The 23,827-nt window shown below is 39.1% G+C and overlaps 1 protein-coding gene across 6 annotated transcripts in view; it reads left to right on the top strand.

Moving 5' to 3' along the window:
* Rgs7 (regulator of G protein signaling 7) overlaps positions 1–23,827 on the top strand; it is a 462,943-nt gene that overhangs the window by 306,043 nt on the left and 133,073 nt on the right. For all 6 annotated transcript variants that reach the window (XM_045153182.1, XM_045153201.1, XM_004653278.2 and 3 more), the window contains one exon: positions 14,348–14,398. In XM_045153182.1, the coding sequence (XP_045009117.1) occupies positions 14,348–14,398 (51 nt within the window). The remainder of the gene's footprint in view (positions 1–14,347; positions 14,399–23,827) is intronic.

Raw genomic sequence — 23,827 nt, 5'->3', positions numbered from 1 at the left:
ATTAAATGTATCTCAACTTCCAGCCAAAAGAAAAAAGAAAAAGAAAAAAAACTTCATACCAACAATCCATATACTTTAGTCCCTGTTACCTATACAACACAGTGATCTTTCACCAAAAATTACCAGGCATTTAAAGACATGAGGGATAGAAAGTACTATATATAAAGACAAAGATGTATATGTGTGTGGTGTTTATGTGTGAGCATGCATGAGCTACAGTGTCCTTCTGGGGGTCAAAGGACAACTTTAGGGTGGTGGCCCTCAACTTCTGCCTTGATTTGAGGCACAGTCTCTTGCTGTGCACTGTTCCATTCACAGGGCTACGAGGCCTATAAGTACCTGACAAGTTATCTTGTCTCTGCCTCTTTGCTTGGCCAGAGGCATGCTAGAATCACAAATGCATGCTATTATATCTTGCTTTATGTGAGCATCTGATCTTGTACTCACCCATGAATGGCAAGCACTGTATCCATTGAGCGATCATCCCAGCCTCATGGTTAACCTCTTAAAGGCTCCACTGGAAAGAATAGATTGACAAAAGCCCAGAAGGATAGGTAGAATTTAAAACAAATGCAAACAAAAACCAAAACGACAAAACCCAGATTTATCACATTCAATCTACAGGAACCAAAGAGAAACAAGCCCCCCCCCCCCCCCCCCGTGTAAAACCATTGTATAAGCGTTGCTGCAGACACCATCAGCACTGAGGGTGCCTGAAAAGTCCACCACGAATCCTGTCCAGCCAACTCAGGCTTCAAAGATGGTCAAGTGCAGACTTTCTCAAACAAATGGAACCAGCTCTCATGTAGCCATGACCTTGCTAGAGAGTTGAGGGTGGCCTTGAGCTTTGATGCTTCTCCCTCTGCTGGCCAAGTGCTGGGATTACAGGCAAGTGTAATTACACACAGCCACTTTATGTGTGGTCCGGATTGAACCCAGAGCTTTGTGTATGCTAGCCAGGCACTGTCCTAACTTAACTATATTTCCAGCCTCTCATTTTTATACTTCTTAATCTACCTAAAATGCAGTTGTGTAAAGGACTAGAACTAAAAGTGCATCAAGTGACAATAGTAATTGGAGAGTGAACTAAATGATATCAGTGATACAAGGAAGGTTAAAAATTAATTCAGAATTTTCCACTAGGAGGTACTTGTGCTTCTGACTAATGAGGTGGCATGGTGCTACTTGAAGATAGATTTATATTGCTTAGCATATACATTACTGATGCAGATGTAGACTTGTAGTTTCACTCAGGCAAAGGATCAGAGTTCAAGGTCATCCATGGCTACATAGCATCTTCCATTTCTTTTGGAGACTCTGTCTCGAAAAGGTATATTTTTAATCCTAGGACAAACATCAAAAGATTTTTTAAAAATCAACATAAGTTATAAACTTATATACCCAGAGAAGAAATAACTAGATCAAATAAAATACTTAATCTATTTATATAATTTAATTGACTTTAAAATTTATTTATTGGGCTGGAGAGATGGCTTAGTGGTTAAGCGCTTGCCTGTGAAGCCTAAGGACCCCGGTTCGAGGCTCGGTTCCCCAGGTCCCACGTTAGCCAGATGCACAAGGGGGCGCACGCGTCTGGAGTTCGTTTGCAGAGGCTGGAAGCCCTGGCGCGCCCATTCTCTCTCTCTCCCTCTATCTGTCTTTCTCTCTGTGTCTGTTGCTCTCAAATAAATTAAAAAAAAATTTATTTATTTATTTGAGAGAGACAGAGGGGAGAGAGAGAGAGATCAAGAGGCAGACAGAGAGATAGAGAATAGAGAGACAGAGAAAGGGAGAGAGAGAAAGAGAGAGAGACTGAGTATGGTCATGCCAGGGTCTATTGCCACTGCAGTTGAACTCCAGATGCATGCACCACTTTGTGCATGTGCCTTTACATGGGTATTCAGGAATTGAACCTGGCAGTCAGACATCTCAAGCATGCACCTTTAACTGAACCATCTCTCCATACCTAAAATGCTCAATTTATAAAAGAGAAGATAACCAAAGAGGGAGAAATAAATAACACAGCAGTAGAATACAAGTGCATTGGAGTTAGATTTTGATGTACATACAGGTATTGTCAAATTAAAACAAAAATTTAGACTATACTATACTCTATAAAAAGAAAACAAGCCGGGCGTGGTGGCACATGCCTTTAATCTCAGCACTTGGGAGGCAGAGGTAGGAGGATCGCTGAGAGTTTGAGGCCACCCTGAGACTACAGAGTGAATTCCAGGTCAGCCTGAGCTAGAGTGAGACCCTACCTTGAAAAAAAAAAAAAGAAAGAAAGAAAGAAAAAGAAAAAAGAAAACAATACCCAGATAAATGTAACCTGTCAGAAAAAGATATTCTAGTCCCAGTTAGCTTCCTAACACAATATGTATTACAATAGCATTAAACCTTCAGGTGCTCATTTCCTCATTACTTTTCTTGTTATGAGTTTTCTTGCCAAAATTTTTCTGAGAATTTAAACCTTACTTGATATATAAGCTCTAACTTGTCATCATTTTTCATTCTCCATGTTACCCCACCCTAGCTCATACTTTCAGGTGATTTCTGCAATAGCCTGAGGTGTGTCTGCCAAATTCTAGGTTAACAGTTTGTAGGTGAACATCTTTCTTTTCACCTATATAAAAACAGTAAATCAAGGCATAGCTGTGGACCAAACAAATGGTTTCACCAGTTATATACTAGATCTTTAAATGCTACATATATAGTCTTCCAGAAGTTATCTAAGTATGGTATAATCTACTAAAGTCTGTAATTGTTCAACATTAAGGGACAACTATAAGATGAGAAGTAAGGAAAAGTCAGTATCTTACTGATCTGTCATGATTATTTTTGTAGATATTTTAATATTGACTACTGGAAAGATTAAAAAAAATAAACAATCTAAATTTTTTAAGGTTAAGTTGTCCAAGTGAAATTATTCCATGCATATAATTGACATTTCTTTAATAAATTCACTTGATGGTAATGACAAAAGTAAGGAAACAAAATATTGAGGAAATTAACATAAAAATGAAAAGTTATGTTAAGTACTATCAATCAGCACAAAACAACCATTGAATCCAATATTTACAACATTATAAACCTGAGAAGCAAATTAAGTCCAAAGTGTGTTCTGTGGTCATAAATGCTTATGAAAACAAGCTACAGCAGTCAGTAAGTTAAAGGTTTAATATATTTGATTTTAAAATTATGCAACTTGTCATTATATAAATTGAATACCCTTTACTTTAGCAGTTAAGAAAAAAGATTGATTTCTTGTATTATTCGTTGTCTTCTCAGGCATAACAGACTATTGGTGACTGAAAATTTGTTGGCACATAGATGTTGTAGTAGTTTGAATGTATGGCTCCATAGACGCAGGCATTTTCTTTAAATAAACTTCCTACTTGAGCCCCTGCAGGGGACATGTTCCTTGGGGTGGATCTTGGTGTCCAGCTCTAAGATGTGTTTGGAGGCAGGTCTTGAGTCCTGCCTAAGGTATCTGCTTGCTGTGGGTGGTGGTGTCTCTCTGCTGGGATCTGCGAACTTCCATCATTGATGGTGTTCCCATGGACCCTGCAAACCTGAGATAAATCCCTGCTTCCCATAATCTGTGTCTGGTTAGATGCTTGTCCCAGCAATGAGGAGGTGACTGCAACAACCTTAATGAAACTTAAACTTTGTTATACAATGAAAATAAGCCATCAAAATCACAGCTTTTACCTCCATCTTCCAAAGGATTTGTTTAGGTGAACTTTTTAGTTTTCTTTGTGTGTATGCAGGGCTAATGAATACATACTTAAAACTTACTGAAACTGGTGCTTTTGATTTAGAGATCCTGGATTCTATAATCGTGAGCTAGGCATGTGGAAGAATACTCAATACATAGTTTGATGCTCATGAACACACTAGGGAATGAATGGCTCTTCCAAAAATCTAGTCATTTTTAAATTCATGTCTCATTCTAATGTCCGGTTTCTAAGCTGGGCTACACTTATTTACTTATTTGTCAATTTCATTAAAAAAACTTGCTTATTTTCTCCATCAACCAAAGAACTGGAACTTACCCATTCTTCAAGGCCAGCTAAAAGGACTTTTGTCATGAGAGGCAGAAATTATTTATGTCTTCGGAAGATCTCAGCTGTTTCTGCCATTCATAAGGAAACTTTTATGATTATTCATAGAAATGTTTACCTCCCTTGTGTTATAGGTATCTGGGTGTCATAACGCTTCCTTGGACAGAATAAATATTCAAAGGATATTAATGAATATTAATGAATGTACGAGTTGAGCTGTTGTCATGTTTAGGAAGTGTCTTTCTTGAGTATATGGTTTACCCTGGTAATTCTTTCTTTTTAGAAAATATATTTTCAAGCAGAGAAAGAGTGCACATGAGACAGAAAGTGGAGGGGGGGGTTGGGAATGGGCATGCCAGGGCCTCTAGCCACTCCAAATGACCTCCACATGCATGAGCCACTTTGTGCATCTGTCTTTATGTGGGCGCTGGGGAATTGAACCTGGGTCATTAGGCTTTTGTAGACAAGGACCTTAATGGCTGAGCCATCTCTCTAGCCCCAAGACCCAGTAATTCTTGTTATCTTGTCCATGATTTGATGCTGTGACATCATTGGGCCATAACCAACATGAGTGGAGAAGGCTTTCCAGAGTTTAATTCTGAAGACACTTGTAGGCTAGGCCCTTAGTACCTATTGCCCCTGGACTTAAAATTTATAAAGCACTGTGTGAACTATTCCTACTTATACTTTGCCTTTTGGACAACATTGTATAAAAGGTTAAGATAAATACTTACAGACACCATTTGGACAGCGCATTCTGATTGGTAATGAAGTCACCATTTCTTGTACAAAGAAGAGCCAGGTAAAGAGAGAGCACACTGGGGGAGGTAGATTTTGTTTTATAGGGTAGGGACTGTTCATCTGTGTTCTGTATTCATTCTAAAATGAAATTTGAGAAATACAGGAAATGAGAATGTGAAAGAATAACACCATTTTCACAGAGAGAGGTAGGTGAATATATAGGGTCGGTGATGTGAATCTGATTAGTTGAAAGCTCAGGCCATTTAAGAAATAGCTTCTTAAAGTTTATTATGTGGAGCAGACCTCTGCTGTCATTTCTCAAGTGAATGCCAGTGGTGATGAGGCTATCTGAGGAGGGCGTTATCATCCTTGTGGCTTCTGCGCATGGAAACTTACCTGAGAGGAGGGCTTAGGAAGGTTAATTACTCTATCAGACTGGGAGGTCCTGGTAACATGCTAATTCTGAGGAGTGCCTTTACCTTGCTTCTCTTCTCCTGTCATTATGTCTCTTATGAATGTGGTGCAGGAGTCATTTTAATTATGCAATGTGACTCTGTGGGACTGGATGCATGTAGGTAATGTCACTTTCATTCTACTTTTCCGTAACAGCTTTCTCAGTCATGATGGGTCCTTTTCTCTTGCTTTTCATGGGTGGGAGGAAGCCTATTTATCAATCAACAGTTCCCAGCAGCAGAGCAGAGGCAATCAGAGCTAGGGCATGTGGCGCAATGTGCCTATTAGGCCTTTGGGCAGCTTGTTTGAAAATGACCACATCAATGTGATAAAGGCAGTGTGCTCAGCAGCATGATTTTTTTCTCAATCATATCACTGATCTGAATGTACTTGTCAGCCCTATTTCCTTTTGTACTTGAAGGTACAGGAAAAAAATGGAAATCTCACTTAACCTCTCATGTTATGTATAACTGAACCCTTCTTGCTTAGTCTATAAATTTCTGGTGATTTACAACCACATGGAAAAAGTAGGTCTCAGGTCTACTCTGTTTCCTTGTTCATGTTGTTGTTTCATTTTTGGCTTTTACATTATTTGAATTGTGGGGTTTTTGGCATGTATGTGTATGTGGGCAGTATATGTACATCTATGTGTGATGTGTGTGTGCCCCGAGTGCACACATGTGGAGAGCAGAGTAAAATCTTGTAGCTTCTCTTATATTGCTCTTCCAGCTTGTTTCCTTAACATGAGATTCTCTTACTGAACCTAGAGCTGCCATTTTCAGTCAATATGGCTGACTTGTGAGCCCCCATGATTCTCCTGTCCCTGCTCCTTACAGAACCCCTTACTGGGGTGACAGATGTGCATGGCCATGCCCAGCTTTGTACATGCAGGCTGAGGATGGAACTCGGGTCCTCTCTGGTCTTCTCAGGCCCTCATATATGCATGACAAGTGCTGTTATCTGTTGAGCCATCATTCAGCCCCTGAATTTGAGTCTTTGGAGAACTGCACATTCAAGTCCATGCTGGCTTTGAATTTGCAGTCCTCCTCCTTCAGTCTTTCAGTCTGTGAATAGCCTTCTGGTGAAGGGGAGATAGGTTACATGACATCACAACGTTATAGGAAGACCTTTGTGTCTTTAGCTGGTTTCTTGTCCATGCTCGGCTTTCCCTCGGCTGTTGCATCCTGCAGTGTCTCTGGGGCTTAGCCAGTCTCGTAGCTGCATGATGTTCAATTCCTCAGCATTAGTTATAGCTCATGGTTGTTCTTCCAGGTATAGTCAATGTAAAGTCTCCTTCCCCCTGCACTTAACCACTGTGGCCTGTGACTAGCTACTCTCATCCACACATTCCCCAGTCCCTGGGAGACAGGTCGATTGATTGATCGAGTGTGTGTGTGGGGGGGGGTCTTGTTTTATTTTTCACGAGATAGGGTCGTGCTGTATATCTCAAGTGAGTTTGGAACTCATGATACTCCTACCTCAGCCTCCTGAGTCCTGAGATTACAGACCTGTACTGTCACACGCAGTTCACCTGGCTTCTACACTCACCACTCAAGGGGTCTTGAGAACTTTTCATTCAGGTCAGGCCCAATTCTCCCAGTTCCCCTGGACTATTCTGCCCCGGGTATTCTTATAGTTTACCCAGTTGATTTTTTTTTAATATTATTACTCAAATTTACTCTACTAAGGATGCCTTATTTTCCTCCAAAGCAATTAGGACTCCTTGCCATACTGGATATTGACATACTGCTTATTGTTTGCTTATCACACAACAGAGCCAGAGGGGTGCTTACTCAGGTGTTCTTAGGTGGTAGGAGAGGTCCTATCATGCAAATCCAATGCACAGATGAATAGATTTGTTAATTTAATACAAAGTACACCTTTTATTGATGAAAGATATATATAATAAGGGCCACAAGGACTGCTCAGAGGAAAAAGTGCTCGTCATACAAGTATGAGGACCCGAGTTTGGACCTCAGCACCTATGTAAAAGCTGACAGCTATGGCTCACATTTCTAATTCTAGTACTGGGCGGTCAGAGGCAGAGGCATCCCTGGAGCTTTCTTGCATAGCTGAATTGATGTGCTCTGGGTTTACTGAGAGCCTCTGTTTCAAAAAAATCATGTGGAGTGTGATTAAGGATACACTGAACATCAAATTCTGGCCTCATACCAAAGCATATGGCTCCTCACATATAAACACCCATGCCTACATACATACACACCATATATATACATACATGCAAAAAGCATAAATAATAAAATGGATCATTCAATAATAACAAACTGTTAATTCCTGCAAGAGGAGATAACAAAATTAAACATGAATGTGTCTAACAAGAGAGCACTAAAGTACAGAAGGTAAAAATGAATAAAATGGAAACAAGAAACACAACACCCTATTATTATTTCAGGGTGCTTCAACATTCCTCTACCAGTAGTTGACAGATCAAGGAGATCAGTGAGAATGTAGATGATCTGCATAAGTATCAATCAACTAATCTAATTGGTATTTTAAGAATATTCAAATCAATAACAGAAAAAGACATGTTTATCTCAAGCTTATATATGGCATCCACTAAGACAGACTACATCCTGAGTTACCAGGCAGACCTTAACAAATGTAAAATGGTGTAAATCATTCAAAATATGTTTTCTGACCACAATTGGGTCAAATTAGAAATCAACAATAAACGCTAATAAGAAAATATGGTGGCCCATGTATCAGGAGTTTGTTTGCAATTGCAAGAGGCTCTGAAGTAATCATTTCCTCTCTCTCATTTCTTTCTCTTCTTCTGTTTTACTCCTTGAAAATAAATAAATAATTTTTAAAAAACCAAATCTGCAAACTCATGGAAATTAATCAGCATTCTAAAACTAACGCTACTGAAAGTCCTCTGGAAGGAAACATTGACTAAAATTAAAGGAAGACATGTGACAAAATTTGTGAAACATGTTAAGATGATACTCATAATTTATAACATGAAATATATACATGTGAAAACATAAAATTTTCCAGATCATGGGCTGGAGAGGTGGCTTAGTGGTTAAGCACTTGCCTATGAATTGTAAGGACCCTGGTTTGAGGCTCAGTTCTCCAGGACTCATGTTAGCCAGTTGCACAAGGGGTGCACGTGTCTGGAGTTTGTTTGTAGTGGCTGGAGGCCCTGGTGCACCCATTCTCTCTCTCCCAATCTTCCTCTTTCTCTCTCTCTGTCCATTGCTTTCAAATAAATAAAATAAAATAAAAAATTCCAGTAATTTCAGAAATCTAAACTCCCAATCTGAGACACTAGATAAAGAAGAACAAAATAAACCCAAAGCACCCAACTATAAGCAAGGAAATATTAAAAGAATGAAACTGTGAAATAATAATATTTTTAAAAGTAAGAGCTGGTTATTTGAAAAGAATCAGTGACGAGTGTGGTAGTACTTGCCTGTAGTCCCAGTACTTCACTGAATGAGGTGAGAGAATTTCCATGACTTGGAGACCAGCTAGGGTTCATAGCAAGGCCCAGTCTCAAAACAATAACAGCAGCAGCAACAACAAAAAAAAAAAAAGAAAGAAAAAGAAAAGAAAAAAATCAATGACACTGACACATCAGTAGCAAGAGTGAGCAAGAAAAAAAAAAAGTAATAAAAGTAATAAGTTGCCCATTTCATGAATGGACAAAGGGAATTAAAGTGTAAAAGAATCTTACAACTAATCTACATACATGATTTGATAATCTAGACAAACTAGGTCAATTCTTCCAAAAACACAAACTGTTAGAACTCCCTCCATAGGAGATATCTAATTTGATTAGCTCTATACCTCTTAAATTAAACTCATAATTTTAAAATTCATTTAAACGTCTCCAGATCTAGATCAATTCACTTGAAGATTCTTTGAAATATTAAAAATACCATGAATATAAGTTATGCATGATATTTTCCAGAAAAGAGAAGATAAAGAATCACCTACTGATTTATTTTCATTTTATTTTTATCTATTTGCAAGCAGAGAGAGGTAGAGAAAAGAGAGACAATTGAGAGAGTGGGCATAGCAGAGCCTCTAGCAACTACAAAGGAACTCCAGATGCATATGCCCCTTTGTGCATTTGATTTTACTTGAGTAATGGGGAATTTAACCCAGGTTATTAGGCTTCGCAGGCAAGTGCTTTAATTTCTGAACCATCTCTCCAGCCCCTAGTGATTCATTTCTGAAGGTCAAATTATTCTGCTATCAAAACCATAAAAACAAAGCACAAAACAGTATAACCAATACACCCTTTGAATATAAGGTGTAAAAATTCTTAGCAAAATATTAGCAAATAGAATTTATGACATATATATATGTATATATATATATATATATATATATATATATATATATATATATTTAAAAATATACATTGACTAAGTGGATTTATTTCAAGGATGCTAGCCAGTTACATATTCAAAAAGTAATCAGTTAATAATATACAATATTGGCAGAATTTAAAAAAAAATGTAGGTCTCAATATCATGTCTATCAATACATGGAAATTGGTAGACAAAATTCAAAACCAATTCAAGTTAAAAAAAAACTCAAAAATATGAATAAGAGAGAACTTATTCACCTTGAGAAGGAGCAATTACAAAAACTGACACTGTATGAAATGGTGAACAGCTGAATATTTGCTCCTAAAATTCAGAACAAGGCAAAGATAATACTAAAAGTCCTGTATACAGAAACTATGCAAAACAGAGACATAAAAGAAATATAAACCAGAAAGGAAAAACTTTAAATTTTCTCCTATTTTCAGAAGATATCTACCTAGAAAATAAATCTGTAAAAGTTTTAGTACTAAGAACTGAATCAACCAAGTCTATGAGATACACGATATATTTACAAATATAAATTACCTTTCCCTGTGCCACCAATGAGCCTGTGCATGCTAAAACTAAAAGCATCACATGTTTAAAAATGACTTAAAGCCGGGGGCGTGGTGGCACACGACTTTAATCCCAGCACTCTGGAGGCAGAGGTAGGAGGATTGCCATGATGAGGCTACCCTGAGACTCCATAGTGAATTCCAGGTCAGCCTGAGCTAGAGTGAGGCCCTACCTCGAAAAGAACTATAATGGACAACACTAAGAGTCTTGGTGGAGATGGATGCAATTTCCCATCTTCATGTTCTGGTTGGTCAGGCCCCATCTTGAGCTCTGAAAAAAAAAAAAAATGAATAGAAAAATCCTTAGAGTCATTTCCTGTGCCACCTTCTCCTCATTATTGTTGTATTTGCTGCTATGCATAAAATTCCTTAGACTTTGGAAACTTAAAATATCTGATGTGGGTCTAAATTGGCTTTTTAAGAATGTTTTCTATTAAGCCAGATGTGGTAAGATTCACCTATGAATCTCAGAATTTTAGGGAGACAAAAGAAGGGGGATTATAAGCTCAAAGCCTGCCTGGACACCTTAGCAAGATTTTTGTCTCAAGATTAAAAAGTAAAGTAAAATAACCAAGTTTAACATCCAGTTAACGTCCTCAGGTCTTGATTACGTATCAGCTGATGGCTCTGTCAGCATGGCCATACGGATGGCGCTTCCATCCCAACACTCTCTCCTCTTTCTCTCAGTGTCGTACTCGCCCCACTGACGAGCAGAAACCACAACAGCCCGGTTTCAGCCTCAGGCTTGCTTGCTCGCGTCAGTGGCAGAGATGTAAACTCACGAGCTGAGCTCCTCAGGATCCACTTTGTGAGTGAGGAAGTGCAAAGGCAGTAGCCACGTGTAAGCAGAAAGCTGCACACAAAGGAAGTAAGATGAAGGCAGAACAGAGTCTTCTAAGAACAGCGTACACGTCTCCATTTGTCCTGGAGGCCCAAATGCGCCCTTCCCTTTGGTGCCAGGTACCTTTTACAAACTCCTTCATTCATTGGGTTATGTTTTTCACACCTCCTTCAGTGACTGTTCTTTATAATCAAAAGTTAACCTCACTGAACAGACACAAATGTTCTTGCTGTGGTAAGCCTGGATATTGGCCATTTTCCCTCTAGTTAGAGGCCAGGAACAGATCTACAGGGGTGAAGTGTGGTTTAAGTTAGTTGTGCTGGGCGGGAGGGATGGTTTGGTGACTAAAGGCACTTGCTTGCTTGGGTTTGATTTCCCAGTAATCAAATAACAGCAGATGCATAAAAGTGATGTATGCATCTGGAGTTCGTTTGCAGGGGCAAGAGGCCCTGATATCCCTCCCTATATCATGTTCATACTCTCTCTCTCTCCTTGCAAATAAATAATAAATAAAAGATTTTAAACTAGTTGTGATGGCAGAGAATGGCACCGTGGGCATCACCGGGTGTCTGAGTACCAGGGTGTCAGGAAGCATCTGTAAAGGGAGGTGGATTGTGCTACATTTGATGATTTGATCTAGCAGAGCTTTTCCCAAGAATCTCTCAAGAAAACTCTCAAAAGCAATGCTGTGATTGGGTGTTCTGCTGCATCTCACCAACGTGAAGAGCACGTGAGACCAGGTAGGATTCAGGAATTCCAGAGTGGCAGTCACTTTTAATTAGTCAGGAAGTGGTGGGTGCACTTGTTATTTTATGGCATGGGCAAATTCATGTTTTATCTCTGTTTAGGTTAGATCTGGGAGTGGTTCTGGCTTTTCATCTTGAGAGGTCATGGCTACAGAATGGTCTTGTCTGCTGCTCATTTTCCATGGAATTGTTCATGCAAAGCCATGGGGGCCTCATTGTGAACACCCAGCCAGCTCCTGGAATCGGGGGCAGCTTTGTGTTTTTTCTCAGTCTCCACTTCTGGCCACAGCCAAGCGGACCTGGGATGGACACTATCCAAAGTAGTCTTCAGTTTCCCATAATCTGTATATATACACATTGCATATCATATATATGTGTGTGTATATATATACATATATATGTATGTATGTATGTATGTATGTACGCGTGTATGTGTGTATACATATATATATATATATATATATATACACATATATATTGCATGAGAGAAAATGCGATTTTTTATCCTTTTTACCTCCCCTTCACCCTTTCTTGATCTCTCCTCACTTCTTCCTCCCACATAATCCTCATGCTTCTTCCATGCCACGTAGGTGCATGTTAATCTGGAAAACATATACGAGAGAGAACCTGTGGTAAGTCAGTTGTCTCCTGAGTCTAATTTCCTTCACTTAACATGATCTCTAGTTCTATCCATTTTCCAGCTAGTAACATCAGTTTATTTTTCTTGATGGCCAAATAAAACTCCAGTGTGTATATACACCATCTATTTTTTATTAATCCATTAATCTGGTGGACATTTAAGGTTGTTTTCATGTTTGGGCTGTGGTGAATATTGCAGTAATATGTGGATGTGCAAGTGTCTCTGATGTGCTGGCCTGGAATAGCTGGATGGTATGGGAACTTCTATCTTCAGTGTTTTTTTTTTAAAGATTTTATTTTTATGTATTTATTAGAGACAGAGAAGGGGAGAGAGAGAGAGAGAGAGAGAGAGAGAGAGAGAGAGAACAGGTGTGCCAGGGCCTCTATCCACTGCAAACAAACTCCAGACACTTGCGCCACCACATGCTTCTGTCTTACATGGGACCTGGAAAATCAAACCTGGGTCCTTAGGCTTCACAAGCATGTGCCTTAACTGCTAAGCCATCTCTTCAGCCCTATCTTTAGTTTTTTTGAGGAACTTCCATACAGATTTCCACAGAGGCTTCACCAGTTTGTTGCTCTTAGGATTCTTATCAGCTGTGTGTAAGGAGTTCTCATTTTCACATCTTTAGCCTTTTGTCATTTATTTTCTTCCTTGTAGTCATTCTGTCAGAGGTGAGAAAGAATCTCAATTCCCAGATGGCTGAGGATGTTAAAAATCGTTTCTCATGTATCTCTTGGTCATTTCGATGTCTTTGAGATCTGTCTGTTCAATTCAGTTGCCATTTATTGACTGGATGATTTTGTTTATTTTTTGAGTTCTTTTCCTATTCCAGAGATCGATTTCTTGTCAGATGTAGAGTTGGAAAAGATTTTCTCTCATTTCGGAGAATCTCTTGAACTCTGTGAAATGCTTCTTTTGCTGTGCAGAAGCTTTTGAATTTCATGCAATTCCATTTGTACATTATTGTTGCTTCTAGGGTATCAGGGAGCTTTTCAGAAAATCCTTATTGACACCTACATTTTCAAATGTTTTCATCTAGGAGTTTCAAAATTTTATGTTTTTCCACAAGGGTTTTTATCAAGCTTTAATTACTTTTATGTGCAGGGTGAGAAGATAGTTTATTCTGGAGCCAAATATGAGTGACCATGGCCCAGGAATACATATTTAATTTACTTCATATTCTATGTTCCAGTGTGATGATAGCCTCAAGACATTTTTATAGTTACAGAACAAATGAAAGGTATAAATCCGGGCACTTTTAAAATTCACTGGTGGAAACATCAGGTAAAGAGGCTGCAGCCAAGCAGGGTAATCTCATATAGGCTTCAGATGCTCTCTGATAACACTCTTAGCTTTTAGACCAGTTGAGGATAAGGGGTCTACATTCCAAAAGGATTTATCATATAGATACAGGATATTGGATCACACACAGAGGTGGGTATTAAATATCATTAAAAAGACTAAGACACCCAAGATAATTTGACTGTGGAGATGCACACATTCAAACCTCTCCCTAAACATTGAAATTCTGATCAATGTTCAGGGTAGATGCGGCTACCTTCCAGAAACTTCAGTTCAAAGGACTAGAAATAGTCTAAAGAGGCTTCTAGAATATTTTGGTCATTGTGTTGAAATAATTGAGCTTGAAACATGGCATTCAATAGAGTTAATAAATGAGTCACTTCACTTTGAGTATTTTAATGCACAGTTTATATACATTTATTAAATATGCCTGTCCTATTTACTCATTTACTTACTGGTTCCTGGATCATTGAAGAAATGTAGTCATACTTTTTAATTTTCAGAACTTCGTTTGTGGAGAACTTTTCATCTGTTATTATAAGAATTAGAAAATTTTTGCTAAAATTAGAACCAAAAGTGGAGAGTTAAAGTTAATGTGTATAAATGAAAGGTTCACATCTACTTGTCTTTTTCTTTTTCTAGGATCAGACATTGTTCAGTGGTTAATAAAGAACTTAACTATAGAAGATCCAGGTAAATAAATCATTTTCCCATTGCTAGAATCTTTTCCTTTGTTTTTTAATAAATACATATTCTCAATGATATTTAATATAGTAATCAACCCTCTTGAAAAAAGTTATATTTGAGCTATGCTATTTGTATTTACACAAAGTCAACATATGTTTAATAAAAATGTCATACATTTTAATAATTTCTCACAGGCACAATGCTCTGTTTTATATTATCTGATTCATGTTATTGATTATTTTTAGAATAGATGAGCTATAGATGTATCCACAGATAATTGTTCTTATGATTATGGGAAAGGATTTTGAATTCATGAAATTTATACAACACTTTAAAACTTATTAACTGATTATTTTGACTTAACTATGTTGAATGGGTTTTGCAAACAATATGTCATCTGTAACTTTGATTTTTTTTGTCATGTCTACATGGATTGTGTGTGTGTGCGTGCGTGCGTGTGTGTGTGTGTGTGTGTGTGTGTGTGTGTGGAGTGCATGTGTGAGAGGCAAGTTCAGTGCTCACATTTAAATCAAGCACTATTCACTCAAGTGGCCTTGATTTTACTTCTTCATCACAGCACTGGTTCCCAGAGTTTGGGAACAATTTCTTCCATCTTGCATTTTGCATTGTTACACATGTGACATTTGATGATTTTTTTTAAAAAAAATGTAATATAAAAGTATTTATGTGTGCCAAACAGTTTGCATTATTGAACTGCACATAAAAATATAATACACTGAAAAACAGAAATGAATAGCTTTTGAAACTCTAGGATTGTAGTGACTGGGATAACACAGTAGTTTAGGACAGAAAGTATTTAATTTGCATAACATTCTATCACTGTTTGGGAGGACATGCCTTACCTTTTGATTTTTCCTCTGGTGATAACCACTAGGATTATTTTAAATCAGCTGGACAGACATGGAGAAGCAAAAGTTTTTTTTGCCCTCACTTTGAGATAAGCTGTGCATCAGAAAATATAACTTGAATTCTGTAAATAAAGACCTGTATTCCCCACCCCTGCAGCTCACTGTGTACACTTTTCAAATATTTATTTAGTAGATTCAGTTGGGTTAGAGCAATTAATTAAAGATGATGCAGTTATTGCTCACATTGTGTTATTACTAAGTGAAAAGTGAGAATTATAAGAAAAAAAGCCACATAAAATCTCACTTCAGCCTCACCTCAGTGGTATCCCTGATTTTCATAAAATACATCATTCCAAGAAATTACATTGCTAAAACAGATTTTTCTTTCTCATTTACTGAAAAGCAAGGAACTATTGATTTACAAAGAAATAAAAAATAAAAATTAATACAGTATAAACATAAAACTGAATTAAAAACCACGTTTCAGTTAAAAACTTAAATAGAAATAGTTTGATATGTGTTTTGTTGGTTTTTCTTTTTCTTGTGAGACAGGAGCTCTCACATACTACAGCTCATGCTATCTTCAAATGCAGAAACAAAAAAACCCTCCTCCCTCAGCCTCCCTAGTGCTGGGCTTAGAGTTACGATCCATCCACTATTCCTAGTTTTCAGTAATAGTTTGGAAGAGTTAAAGGTATTTATGGATATAATTAGTTGTCAGGAAATGATCATTATTTTATAATTTACATGTGGGGTCTCATTTTATTTTTATTTATTTATTTTTTTTTTAGGTAGGGTCTCACTCTAGCTCAGGCTGACGTGGATTTCACTGTGGAGTCTCAGGGTGACCTTGAACTCATGGTGATCCTCTTACCTTGCCTCCCAAGTGCTGGGGTTAAAGGTGTGCACCACACCCAGCTAGGGTCTCATTTTAGCTATAATGTATATGGCATATGATTTGCTTGCTCAACGTTTAAAAAGTTGCTAAATGACATTTGATGGTGTATGAAGAGAAATCCAATCATGTCCAGTAAGAAACATAGCTGCCTTTTAGTCATATTTGTAAAAGGCTAAAATATATTTTGTAATTTGTTGGTTGGTTGCTTTGAATTAATAGCCCATCATCTACAGAGTACAAGGCTCTGAGCTAGATGGGTGTGTGTGTGTGTGTGTGTGTGTGTAGTTGTGTCATAGTGTACATGTGGTAGTGTGCATATCTGTCTGTGTTTGTGTATGTGTGTACTATGTGTGGCATATTCTGTGTATTAGTACACGTGTGCATACACATGGATGCATGCATGCAGACACATATGCCCATTGCCCATTGCACCTGTGTGCGGAGGCCAGAGATAGACGTCAGATGTTGCTCTTCCACTGCTCATGGGCTTGTTTCCTTGAGACAGAGTAGCTTACTGATTCTAGAGCTTATTGTTTGCATAAGCCCCAGCCATACTCCAGTCCCTGCTCCTTACATGACAGGGGTTACAAGTATATATGACCATGCTCAGCTGTTTATGTGAGTGCTAAGGAATCAAATTCAGATGGTTTCAGGTCCCCTTATTTACGTCCTCATGATTAAACAACAAGTGTTCTTAACTTCGGAGCTATCTCTCTGGCCCTTGTTCTAGATTTACATGAAAGCAAGAAGATCTGTCTGAATTGTACAAGAGACAATCAATCAGTCTGCTAACCATTTTCATCCCAGTTAAAATTTCTACTTTGATGGCTGCATATATGAAATTGATTACACTGTTTTGGAGCTACTCTAGAAAAGAGACTAAGTCATTTAATTCTCTCCTTTAAATTATTTTGAGAGAGAGAGAAAGGGGCAGAGAGATAGACAAAGAATGGGTGCACCAGGGCTGCCAGCCACTGCTAATGAACTCCAGATACATGCACCATCTTGTGCATCTGGCTTACGTGGGCACTGGAGAATCAAACCTGGGTCCTTTGGCTTTGCAGGCAAGTGCCTTAACTGCTAAGCGATGTCTCCAGCCCCTCATTTTTATAATTCTAATTTGAACCTCACCTTTGCCCAGAGGATGTTGCAAAATGAAGGAGAGCTCCATGACTAATTATAGGCAGGGAAGTAGCCATTGATAACCTCCATGGAGGAGGTAGGAGAGAGTTGCCTTATCTTCATGAATTTCTCCATGGCACCTGTTATCATGACGATCCCCAGTTCTTCACCATGGGAGAGTGGCTCTCCATATCTGACAGTGTTCATTGTTGGTGCAGTGCTGTGTGGCTGCTCTTGACCTAATACAATGAACTGGATCTAGTCAGTGTGCAGTCAAGGTTTTAGAAGTTATCTTCCAGAGACTTCTTTGCCCAGTCCTGTAATGTTTCCTCAGAAGGGTGTATAACAAATCGGTCACTTCCATAGTATACTTCTTAGACTTTGGGAACCTGTGTTCACATCCCAAAGTTTCAATATCAACATATTTCTATTTGTGTGAGTTTTGTTGCATTGATAGGTCTTAGTACCTTTCCACCCCTTCACTACAATGTAAAAGGTATATATGTGCATTCATATTTTGAATATATAATTCATTTATGTAAATATACCTCACTAACCAAATTATATTAAAATTAGATGACAGATGAAAAATTAAATGTAATTGCAACTTGGATTTTATATAGGGAGAAATGTGTGCATAGGGGAGGAGTTTGTGAAGAAGAATGAGCCCTTGTTGGAACATATGTCTGTATTCTTCAATCTGGACTTCTCAGAGTTCTCCAGAGAAATCAAACCAAGCAATGTGTATATGTGTGTGTGTGAGGGAAAGAGAGAGGAGAAGTAAAGATAGATTAAGGAACTGGTTTACATGATTGTGTGACTAGCATGTCCTAAATCTGTACAGAGCTGGCAGCCAGGAGACCTAGACAAGAGCTAATGTGAACACTGGAGTGGAGGCAGGCTTCTCTGCTCCTTGGAGAAAGTCATTTTTCTCTAAGGCCTTTGCTAATTAAATGATGATATCTACTCACATTATGTTGGCTTTACTGAGAGTCTGTTGACTTAAGTATTAGTTATATCTAAAAACACTCTCAAGCAGCATCTATGTGGGTGTTTCACCAGATACACCAGTAAAGAGGCCATAGTCAATTATCTAGTACTGCAGATGGGCTTGGTGGCACAGGCCTGAAATCCCTGCTACTTGAGAGCCTGAGGCAACAGCATGGCAAATTCAAGGCCATTTTGGGCAATTAGCTGAGGACCCTTTCTCAACAATACAAGAGAGCCAGGTGTGGGGGCACACGCCTTTAATCCCAGCACTCAGGAGTCAGAGGTAGGAAGATTGCCATGAGCTCAAGGCCACCCTGAGACAGAATTCCAGGTCAGCCTGGGCTAGAGTGAGACCCTACCTCAAAATAAATAAATAAATAAATATAAAAAAGAGGGTGGCTACTAGGAAAATAGTCCAGGGATATGCTCTCTCCCAGCTTGTGCGAGCTTCTAGGATCCATCCCTAGTACTGGGGGGAAAATAGATGAAACACCCATCACAGAGTCCACTGTAAGTCACGTCTGTCACTCGTGGGTTTAGTTGGTGGCCCATTCGGGATTTCCATGTTGTGACTTGTCAACCAAGCCTCTTGATGTGGATGACAACCCTGCCTTGACCAAACATCGCAGTGGTCCTGCTCACATGGGGAAAGTGTGCCATGCTCCCAGAAACCCTTCAGCAGACGTTCCAAGAAAGTTAATTCTCCCAATTCACTACTGTCTTGAGGTATAAGATTCTGTGAAGTTATTTATTCAAGGATCTTTTCGTCTGGACACCTTTTTACAGTCTGTCGTCATGATTCTTCTGGGCCCTCAGGTGTCTATGTGGGAAACAGAGCACAGACAGCCCTCTTCTCTCTCACATGTGGTCGTTGTCACTGATTTTCCTATTCGCCTGGAACATTATTCCATAATCACATTTGCTATATGCTCTTTGAAGCTTAAGAGTGAACAGACCTTCCAGATGGCTTGTGCTGCTTTGAATCCACTTGCCATCTCCTGCAGCCCGCGTCAGCTTGGCTGTTTTCTGCATTGCTGTCTCATACACACTAGCCAGCTGGTGGAGACTTGACCTCAGATTTTTGGCATGTCTCTATTTGCTAAGCTGCTAGATACATAGAGATCTCTTTGTGTCATCCCGTAGCCTACCAGCTCTGGCTTCTTACTACATCCTCGGGGCTCTGAGCTTGCTGGGGGTTCTTACATGTGCCACGTTCGCTGTTATCCCATTGTCAAAGGCAAGTTCCATGTAGTTCAAAGGTAACGTAGGGGAGGATTACAAAAGGTTGGGATATAGGTGCGTGAGGAAAATTAGGGCCATTACTATAAAAATCTTCTACACTTGTGCCTCCTCTGCCTTTGACATCTGCCCTTACATGTATGTCCTACTGGGTGTGTGTGTGCGTGCTATATGTGTGATATGTGGTTGTGTGGTTGGGTACATCTGTATGTGTGGGTATACATGCACATGTGCATGTGGAGGCCAGAGCCAACTTTGGGTGTATTCCGCAGTTGTTCTCCAACATATTTTGTGGGTCTTGCATGGAACCCGGAGCTTACTAATTTGGTTATACTAGGTCGTCAGTATTCCCTAAGGATCTACTAGCCTCTGCCTCCTCAACACTGGGGTTATAAGTGTAAGCCACCATATTGGGTTTTGCATGGGTTCTGAATTTGGATTCAGGTCCTCAAGTTTGCATGACTAACACTTTACCGATTGAGCTATTTCCCCAGCCCCTACTATGTTTTTGTCCAATCTTGCAAAATCTGTCTTCCACAATCTGCCACAAACTTACTGGGAGGTGCCACTAATTCCTCAGGGCCACCCTGCTCGGGTGTGGTACTGGCCTCCTCTCACTTAGAGGACCATTCTTATGAAACTCATGACATGGAGCTGATCAAAATGAGGAACGTGAGTGTATAGGATTTGAAGTGAGCCTCACTGTGCCTTGGATGTCAGGACACGTATAGGTCTGTGTTCCTTGGGGGACATCTACTTGCTCCACACCCCTCGTTTTCCCCCTAACCTATAGATTCTTCTGTGCCTAGCTAGGGTTCCAACATTGAAGATGTCCATGGGCTTGGAACATTGGGTTGAATGTAAGTTAGTGACTCTCCTTTCTGTATACTTTAAAGATATTTAAATGGATATGTTTTGTGGACGTTAATTTAGTCAACATGGCATTGGGCCACCATCGTGATTTTATTTTTATTTTTTACTTTTAAATTGGGCAGATTCTTTTGCAAAGATATTTAATTGAATTGCATTCAGTTTTGAAGCTCATGCATGCCTTCAAGCACAACCTACTCCCTAGAGTTTTATTTGTTTATTTTATTTTTTGTTTGTTTGTTTTTAATTAATTAATTTATTTATTTATTTGAGAGCGACAGACACAGAGAGAAAGACAGATAGAGGGAGAGAGAGAGAATGGGCGTGCCAGGGCTTCCAGCCTCTGCAAACAAACTCCAGACGCGTGTGCCCCCTTGTGCATCTGGCTAACATGGCACCTGGGGAACCGAGCCTCGAACCAGGGTCCTTAGGCTTCACAGACAAGCGTTTAACCGCTAAGCCATCTCTCCAGCCCTTGTTTGTTTGTTTTTGAGGTAGGGTCTCACTCTAGCACAGGCTGACCTGGAATTCACTATGCAGTCTCAGGGTGGCCTCGAACTCATGGTAATCCTCCTACCTCTGCCCCCCCTAGTGCTGGGATTAAAGGCATGCACCACCACGCCTGGCTTCCATGGAGTTTTAAATGTCTGTTGGCTTTGCTTTACCATGAGCTACAAGAACTCTGACACTTGATAAGAGTCAATTACTTTTGTTAATTCTTTTTTTTTTTTTTTATGTGAGTTGCTCTCATCACTTCAATTGAATCTCACAAACATCATGATGGAAGATACACATTTTCACCAGCTGCTAGATGAAGGGACGGCATTTTAATCATCACGAGGTTCTTTCCAACTGTGGTAATTTGTTTGAGTAATATACCAAGTGTGCAGCTCCCATGGTGTCAGATCACGCTCTCCTCAGTAAAATTGGAAAAACAGAGATAAAGAAATGTTAAATCCATTCTTTAATCAATCCTAGTATTTTTTAAAATAAAGTGCAGATTGAAAAATAAGGTTAAGTGTGAATGTGAATTTATCCAGAATAACAACTCAATTTTACATAGCTGTAACACATGTTCTTCTAGAGGCAGTATCTCTTGTATCAGAAACAGTAAGACTTAAGCAAATCACCAGATGTTCAGCTGTTTAACTTTTACATTAACAATCGGATTCATAATCAAGTCTACCCATTCAATCTGTCATCTGCCATCCAAAGCTGGCCATGGTCCTCTGAAGAAAGCACTCTAAACTCTGTTAGTTCACTGTAAAAAAAAAAAAAAAAAATTCAATTGGCCACTGTTTGCCATGGATTTGGTTAAATTCTGGTGCTATCATTGGCTGTCACCTATGGATTTATCGGAACTAAGAAAAAAAACAATGTCTCTGTTTTCCTAGATAATGTTTTGAACTTGCTGAGCAGTTAATGCTTTTCAAAACTGTTTTAAACAGATTATTTTAATATTATCACATCATCAATACCATGAAGTTGCCAGACACATACTTCATGTCTTTTACATTAAAAGAACCAATGGAGAGAAACTTGTAAAGTCCAAGTTATAATAGAAAAACCAGAAGTAGAATTTTGCTCTTCCGTCTCCCAGTCCCTGCATACTGTGTGTCTGTTTCTATTTTAAAAATTGTTTTCTGATTTGGATTTTGCCCTTTCATAAATGTTTCTCTGCCATGAGAGGGACTAATGCTATCTGACCAGCTGACATTACAGAGTCATTACAGCATAATTGATAGCAATGAATTTGACATTGTGTTGACCACTGCATTCTAGACATATCCTGTCATTAAAGCCATTTTTGTTTGTTTGCCTGCTTGTTTTTGGTTAATTTTTGCTGGCCTTGAACTCACTCTGTAGCTAAGAATGGCCTTGGGCTCTTGATTCTTCCTCTTCCACCTCCTGAGTGCTGAGATTACAGATGTGTGCTCTTATACATGGCTATTGCAGTCAGGTCTGCATCGCTGGTAGGAATCAACCAATCAAGAGCCACTGTGGGAAAAAGAGGTTTATTTTGGCTTACACGTTCAAGGGGAAGCTCCCTGATGGCAGGAGAAAATGATGGCATGGACAGGGGCTGGACATCATCCCCTGACCCACATAAGGTAGACAACAGGAACAAGAGAGTATGCCAAACACTGGCAAGGAGAAGCTGGCTATAACACCCATAAGCCCGCCCCCAACAATACACTTCTTCCAGGAGGCATTGATTCCCAACTCCCCATCTGCTGGGAACCTAACATTCAGAACACCTAAGTTTATGGGGGACACCTGAATCAGACCACCACACTAGCATTAAAGCTTATTTCCATACACTGTAAACCATGTGTATCCCAGAGCAATAAAAGGAAATCTTTTCTGCATGTTCTTCAAGTTGTTTCAAATAATAATTTTGCTTGGTAGAAGTATTTAAAACACCCTTGTAAATAATGACCAGAACACTTATGATCCATAAAATACATTTTATTGTCCCTTCCATAAATTATATCAATACTTAATAAATAAAAGTGACCCCTTTCATTGTTCTACTGTATAAAAACATCCTGAGCTTTAAGGCATCATTTAACACCGATTATGATGGCCAAGGTGTTATGGATGAAGCCTTCAAGTGTACTTCTAGCCAGATTGGTTTGGAAGAAGTTTCAAGATAGCATATATTACCTATGCATCCATTTTCCAAATGTGCATTTTATGTTATAAGTGATGATTGGAGGAAAAGGCCTATTAATGTTCTTCTATCTTCCGGTATCTTCTCTTAATTCATGCTCTTGCTACTACAGCCAGATAACTTAATGTACTCAGGAACTCCAATATGTTGTTCTAATTGTCTCAGGTAAGATGTACAAGGAACAATGGTTCCTTTGTGTGTTTATTTCAGTGACTTCTGTAAATTCATTCACTTCCCATCTGAGAAGCTATTCATTTTCCCATAGTTTCTGTTGGGAGCCATCTTTGCCTCACCTGCCTGAAATAACAAAATAGATGATCTGGTCAGTCACCCAAAGGTCATGTGTCTCAGTGTTCTGGGAACTGAAAGTCTGAGGTCAAGACATTGGTACTCTTGATGTCATCTTCCTTCCAAATCTGGCCAGATTTCTCTGTTAGCTCATGATAAAATATCTCTTACTCCATAAATTTGGTTAGATACGGATAATATCATAGACCAGAACCTTTGGAGTCATTACAGTTGAGCAAGTAGAAAATGTCTTCCTGATTCACAGATGGCTTCTTCTCACCATGGCCTCACGTGGCAAAGGGAGAGAGGCAGGGCTCAATAGGTCTCTTTTGTAAATGTGCTAATCCAATTCATGAGGTGCTATCCCATTATCCCATTATCTCCAGAAGGTTCCACCTTTAGAAACTGTCACATTGCAGGTTAGATTTCAAAGTCTGAGTAGGGAGGCATGCATATTTAGTCCATAATATATCCCAAATTTTAAA

This window comes from Jaculus jaculus, chromosome 1, assembly GCF_020740685.1.
Source record: "Jaculus jaculus isolate mJacJac1 chromosome 1, mJacJac1.mat.Y.cur, whole genome shotgun sequence".
In the NCBI taxonomy this organism is placed as follows: Eukaryota; Metazoa; Chordata; class Mammalia; order Rodentia; family Dipodidae; genus Jaculus; species Jaculus jaculus.
This window is presented reverse-complemented; position numbering and strand designations above follow the sequence as displayed.